Source organism: Nothoprocta perdicaria, unplaced genomic scaffold (assembly GCF_003342845.1).
Source record: "Nothoprocta perdicaria isolate Ctin4 unplaced genomic scaffold, notPer1 scaffold_314, whole genome shotgun sequence".
NCBI classification, from domain to species: domain Eukaryota; kingdom Metazoa; phylum Chordata; class Aves; order Tinamiformes; family Tinamidae; genus Nothoprocta; species Nothoprocta perdicaria.
In genome coordinates, this window is record NW_020455549.1 from 414,937 (window position 1) to 420,462 (window position 5,526).

The 5,526-nt window shown below is 72.1% G+C and overlaps 3 protein-coding genes across 3 annotated transcripts in view; 1 reads left to right on the forward strand and 2 right to left on the reverse strand.

Moving 5' to 3' along the window:
* The window catches only part of RND1 (Rho family GTPase 1), a 2,423-nt gene extending 1,822 nt beyond the window's left edge, over positions 1-601 (reverse strand). Inside the window, exons 1-2 of the mRNA XM_026042835.1 lie at positions 482-601; positions 319-406 (exon numbers count right to left, since the gene is read on the reverse strand). Of these exons, the coding sequence (XP_025898620.1) occupies positions 319-406; positions 482-601 (208 nt within the window). The remainder of the gene's footprint in view (positions 1-318; positions 407-481) is intronic.
* Positions 602-1,624: 1,023 nt separating this feature from the next.
* Positions 1,625-3,738, forward strand: CCDC65 (coiled-coil domain containing 65). Its single transcript, XM_026042823.1, has 8 exons — positions 1,625-1,759; positions 1,843-2,010; positions 2,086-2,255; positions 2,334-2,472; positions 2,595-2,792; positions 2,863-3,081; positions 3,152-3,304; positions 3,389-3,738. Exons 1-8 carry the CDS (start codon positions 1,625-1,627, stop codon positions 3,677-3,679), a joined length of 1,473 nt encoding a protein of 490 aa, XP_025898608.1. The 3' UTR covers positions 3,680-3,738.
* Positions 3,739-3,938: 200 nt separating this feature from the next.
* Positions 3,939-5,526, reverse strand: part of FKBP11 (FK506 binding protein 11) — a 4,646-nt gene continuing 3,058 nt past the window's right edge. Inside the window, exons 2-6 of the mRNA XM_026042817.1 lie at positions 5,173-5,238; positions 4,593-4,680; positions 4,478-4,511; positions 4,237-4,307; positions 3,939-4,156 (exon numbers count right to left, since the gene is read on the reverse strand). Coding sequence (XP_025898602.1) covers positions 3,939-4,156; positions 4,237-4,307; positions 4,478-4,511; positions 4,593-4,680; positions 5,173-5,238 — 477 coding nt within the window. The remainder of the gene's footprint in view (positions 4,157-4,236; positions 4,308-4,477; positions 4,512-4,592; positions 4,681-5,172; positions 5,239-5,526) is intronic.

The following is a 5,526-nucleotide window of genomic DNA, read 5'->3' on the forward strand; positions in this document are numbered from 1 at the left end:
CCTCCCTCCCCCCGGAAGGGCCCCACTTTCCCCAGTACCAAACCAGCATTTCCTCCCCGCCTTCCCGTGCCTGCTGCATCCTCCCCCGGTAACGGGGAGGGGGTGCATTTCCCATCTTCCCCCCTCCATCGCCAAACACATTCCCTGCTGGTACCAGAGCTGCACCCTCCTGCTTCTCCACGCATTCCCACTCCGGTACCGCAGACGCATTCCCCGCCAGCACCGGAGCCCGGCTGCATTTTCCCTCCTGCCGCATTCCCCACCCCCCTCCCCGTTACCGGGGCTGCAAGCTCCAAGCTCCCCCCGCCGCCCCGGTACCGGAGGTGTCCCAGAGGCTCAGCTCCACGCGCTGCTCCTCGCTAGCCAGACACGCCGTGTAGTTCTCAAACACGGTGGGCACGTACGTCTGCAACGGCCCCGGCGGCGTCAGCGCGCCGCACCGGAGGGACCCGCGCCGCTCGCGGGCGCCGCTCCGCCTCACCTCGGGGTAGCAGTCCTTGGCCAGCACCTGCAGCATGGCCGTCTTGCCGCACTGCACGTCGCCCACGAGCACGAGCTTGCAGCGCGCCGGGGCGGGCGCCGGCGGCCTCCGCTCCCTCATGGCGGCGGCGCGAGCGAGCCCCCTGCCCCGGCGCCCACCCGCCGCCCTGCGCGCCCGCGCCCGCGCCGCCCTTATATAGCGCCGCCGCCGCCGCGCCCCGCCCACGGCGGCGCCGCGCAGCCAATGGCCAAGTGGGCGCGGCGCCCGACGGCCAATGGCGGCGCGGCAGCGAGGACCCGCCCCTTAAGGCTGGCGGGGCGGGACGCACCTGGCGCAGGTAGCGGCCGGGCCGGGCCGGGGTAACGGGCGCCGGGTGGCGGCGGTGGGGCCGGTTCGGGGCCGGTTCGGGGCCGGTTCGGGGGCCGGAACCCTCCAGATCCGGCGGCGCTTCGCTGCCTGCGGGACCCCGGAAGTGCGGCCCGCTCGCTTCCGCCGGAAGTGGCCGTTGCTAGGCGACCGGCGGGACGCGAACCGTGGAGCCGGGTGTCGCTGGTGGGAGGGGGAGTGATGGGGAGGGGGCCCGGGGGACCCCGGGGTGGGGGGGATCCTATTGAGGGGTTCAATGGGACAGGGGAAGTCTTTTAGGGAGACCACCCCGTTGGGGGAGGGGACACATTGGGGGGGTGACACCCCATAGGGGAGGACATGAGGGGGGACACGCGGGGGGGAGGGACACCCCTGGGGACAAATTTGGCGAGGCCCCTCCCTATGGGGGTTCCCACGCTATGGGAGGGGGGGAAACCTCCTGTGAGGGGTGAGGGGACGCCCTTGGGGACATCCCATTGTGGGGGGAACGGGGGCCCCCGAGGGGTGACCCTTCGGGAGGGACATCCCATTGTGGGACACGATCCACGGGGGAATAAGTGGGGGACACTCTGGGTGGGGACACCCCAAAGAGGAGGGGACAAGGGGGGGCACCCAACAGGGGAGCATTTCAGGAAGTGTGGGGGGGGACACCCCCAGGCTCTATGACCCCCTGGGGTCAGGAGGACTCCCCATAAGGGAAGCCATGGGGGGGGAGGGCGGTCACGGAGCTGTCCCCGGGGCCGCCGGTGAGGCCCCCGCGGCGCCCCCAGCCCCGCCATGCCGCGGAAGCGGCGGCTCCGGCCGCCGGCGCCGCTGCCGGAGGAGGAGCGGCTGCTGCTGCTGCAGGCGCAGGCGCTGGCCGAGGAGGAGGCGGCCAAGAAGAAGAGCGAGATGCTCACGCAGTTCCTGAAGGTGCCGGCAGGCCCCCCCCGTGGGGTCTTTCCCCGTGGGGCCGGAGACCCCCCCCCTCCTCCTCACTGGCCCGGCCCGTGCAGGACAAGCTGACCAAGGAGGAGCAGAGCAGCGCCCTGAACCTCAGCAAGATCAACACGCAGTGGCGCGCGGTGCTGCGCGCGGCCAAGGCGCGGGAGCTGCGCGCCGACCTCGAGATCTTGAGCCAGACCTTCGCGCGCGTCGCCGACTGCAAGGACAGCGTCATCCAGGTGAGCGCAGCCCCGGCGCCGCCCGGGGAGGGGGGCCGCGCGCGGAGCCCCCCGCGTGACGCTGCTGCCCCCCAGTCCCTGGCCAGGGAGCTGGCGGAGGCCGAGGCGCAGCACGGCCGGGCCCTGTGCAGCCACCTGCGCAACGTGGACCGGCTGCTGCAGCTGCAGCGCTGCCGCCTGCGCTACCTGCGCGAGGACTACGACGCCGAGCTGCTGGCCCTGCAGAGGGACTTCGAGCTGGAGAGGTGCGTGGGGGACAGGGCCGGCGTCGGGGCTGGCCCCCGGCGTCCTGCCCTGCCGCTGCATTGTGGCCCCCGTCCCAGGAGAGCCATCGTGGAGCAGCACAAGCAGGAGTGCAGCTACCTGCAGGGCGTCATGCTGGCCGTGGAGCAGAACTTCGTGGAGAACAACTACGAGGCCACGCTGAACTTCCAGAGCGCCTGGGACGACATTAAGAACAAGGCAGGACATGGGGATGGGCTCATGGGGCAGCAGGGACTGGCCTCGCTCGGTGCAGGGGGGTCACAGCTGCGGAGGGGGTGACAGGGGTGCCAGGCCATCCCACCACCGTGTCCCTCCCGCAGCAACTGGAGGAGAAGCAGCTCAGCCGCCTGCACCTGGGCAGCAAGGTGGATTCCCTGTGGAAGCAGTTCCAGCAGGTCCTGCACAGCTACACGGAGGCCACGGAGGACCGGAAAATCGCCTTCGAGGTGCTCAAGCAGAAGGACGAGAAGAGCTCCAAGGAGATAGAGATGCAGACGCGGAAGTTGCAGAGGCTGCAGGTTGCAAGGGCCGGCGGCGGCGGGCGCGCGAGGCGAGGGGTCCCCGCGCCGCCATCCCGCCTGTCCCCAGGACTCCATCGCGGCGGCGCGGGGCCGGCTGGCGACTCGCCTGCAGGAGAGCGAGGAGCAGAACCGGCAGGTGCGGCGCGACAAGGACGTGGTGCTGCGGCGGCTGCAGGCGCTCAAGAAGGAGCTGGCGCGGGCGCGGGCCGAGGCACGCGGCGGCCTGGCCGCGCTCACGGCGCAGAGCGGCGCTGCCCTCGCGGCGCTGACGCGCGCGGTGGCCAAGGTGAGACCTGGGCGCCGGGACCCCCGGGACGCCCCTCCGGGGACCCCCATGTCACGCGTCCCGCTCGCAGGCCGAGCGCATCCTGCGGCTGGCCGAGATGTGCCGCAAGCTGGAGGCGGAGGAGGAGAAGGTGCTGCCCTTCTACGCCTGCTCGCTGGGCGAGCAGGAGCAGCGGGACGCGGAGCAGCTGCTCCAGGAGACGCCTGCGGAGCCTCTGGCGCAGGTAGGGAGGGACACTTTGGACAGTGGAGGGGCGCTAGGGACAGTTTGGGGATCTGCTCCCCCTTCCCTTTCTCCCTGCTCGCAGGCCCTGCGGGACTACGCAGCCATGGAGCGTTTCTGGCAGCGCTTCAACAAGGCGAAGCTGGAGGAGCTGGCGCTGGCGCGGGAGAAGGCGGCTCTGAGCCTCCGCAACGGGCGCCTGCGGCAGCTGCTCCGCCAGTACCTGCAGGGCATCTCGGTGAGCGACGAGGTGCTCCGCGAGCCCAACGCGCTGCTGGCCGCGCGGCCCCACGGCCCCGGCGCCCGGCCCCGCGCCCGCGAGGGCCCCACGCGCAACCTCGTGGAGGCCGCGCACGTGGCCTCGCGGCTGCTCTGAGCCTCCTCGCCGGCGAGGCCGCCAGCCGCCCCACGAGCGGCACGGGGACCGTGGTGGCGGGAGGTGACATTAAAGAGGATGAGTTATTTGCACTCCGCCTGATTTCTCCTCGCCCACAGCTCTGGCTCCAACTCCCTTGCCAGGAGCAGCCGGGAGCCCCAGCCCCGATCAGCCCCGGCCCTTCCCAGCAGGATGTCCCTCTCTGTCCCTGCCGTAGCAAGTGGCTGACAGAGCAGACAGCGGCTGCTAAGGCTCCGTTTTATTTCTTTTTGGCCTTGTTCCTCTTCTCCTCCTTGAGCTTCTTCTTGGAGAGCTTGGGGCTGCTGGCTTTGCGGTAGAGGTGGAAGCCGATGAGGCCCAGGAGCGCCGGGAGCAGCGCCAGGCACACGAGGGGCAACACGTCGTTCACCACCTTCTGCCAGTAGCTGGCCCGGCTGAGGGCCACGAGCTCCACCTCGAACCTGAGCACGGCGTCGCCTGGCGCGGGGACGCGCGGGGCCTCAGTGGGACCCTCCCCGGCCACCGCGGGGACACACGCAGAGATGGGCAGCACTTACCTGGGATGGTCGGGGGGGAGCCTCGTTTGCCGTACGCCAGATGCGGGGGGATGATGGCTCTGCGCTTCTCCCTGCCATGACGAGGGGCTGTCAGGGCAGCCAGGACCCCAGGCACCTTCCCAAGGAGGGGCTCAGGAACGGCGGGGTCACCGGGACCTCGTGTCGGACCGAGCAGCTTCCAGCCTCGTGCTGCTCCCCAGTGCGGACAGTGGCACCCGCTGTCCTCCCCGGCCACGCTTACCCCACGCACATGTCCAGCAGACTCTGCTCCAGCCCTGCCGGGAGGGAGGGGACACTGAGCAGGACACAGACACGGCCACCAGTCCCCCCGCCCCTGCCTCCAGCCGGGCACCCACCGGGGATCACTTGGCGCTTGCCCAGCTCCACCTGGAGCGGGTCCCGTGTCAGCGACGTGTCGATGATCCGGCCGTCCTCCAGGCTGCCCTGCCGGATGCACGGACGTGGTCACTGCTGTTCCTGCCACTGTCCCCATGCCAGCAGCCATCCCAGTGCCACCCCAGGGCCACCCCCAGGCCGGTCCCAGTGCTGCCCAGGGCCAAAGGGCATCCTCCCCACGCTGGTGCCTCCCCAGTGTCACCTTGGGGCTGTCCCCATATGGGTCCCGGTGCCACCTGAGGGCTCTCCCCATGCAGGTTGCGGTACCAGCACCGGTGCCACCCTAGCGCACAGCTCAGCTCCCAGTGTCACCCTGACCCCACGTGGCGCTGGTGCCCCCGCGGGACCCCTGCCCCGGTGCCAGCCCCGCTGCCAGGCCCGGCGCCACCCGGTGCCGACCCGCCTCGGTGCGCGGTGCCCCCGCCGCGCACGGCGGCCGGTGCCGCGCGGGCCCGGGACACGCGGTGGCCGGTGCCGCGGCGCCCCGCCCGCCGCCCGCCCCCGCCGCCAGTGCTGACGTGTTCGTGCCGCCGCCCGCACCGTGTAGTGGATCTGCACCGTGTCCCCCAGCGCCGACAGCTCCGTGCAGCCCTCGGGGGGCGCCACCTGCAACGGGGGGCGACGCGGAGGGGACGGGGAGTGGGAAGTAACTTGTGGGGGGGAGGTCACCGGGGCCGGTACCGGCGCCCCCCTCCCCAAACGGCCGCGCTGCCTTCGGGTGTCCCCGCCGGGCCCTCTCCTCCCGCGGAGTGCTCGCCGGGATTCCCGGTGCTCCCGGCCCAGCCGGTGCCCCCGCCGGTGCGCGGCGCCCCCCGGCGCCCCCCGGTTCCCCCTCCCGCTCCCCGCGGCCGGGGCCTCACGAGCGTCTCCAGGCGCAGCCCCCGCGCGCCGCTC

Bases quoted from the DNA above. Each gene is read 5' to 3' on its own strand.
- CCDC65 (XM_026042823.1), top strand. From the start codon at position 1,625: ATGCCGCGGAAGCGGCGGCTCCGGCCGCCGGCGCCGCTGCCGGAGGAG. The intron at 1,760-1,842 runs GTGCCGGCAGGC...CGGCCCGTGCAG, and splicing joins TGCTCACGCAGTTCCTGAAG to GACAAGCTGACCAAGGAGGA. The intron at 2,473-2,594 runs GCAGGACATGGG...TCCCTCCCGCAG, and splicing joins GGGACGACATTAAGAACAAG to CAACTGGAGGAGAAGCAGCT.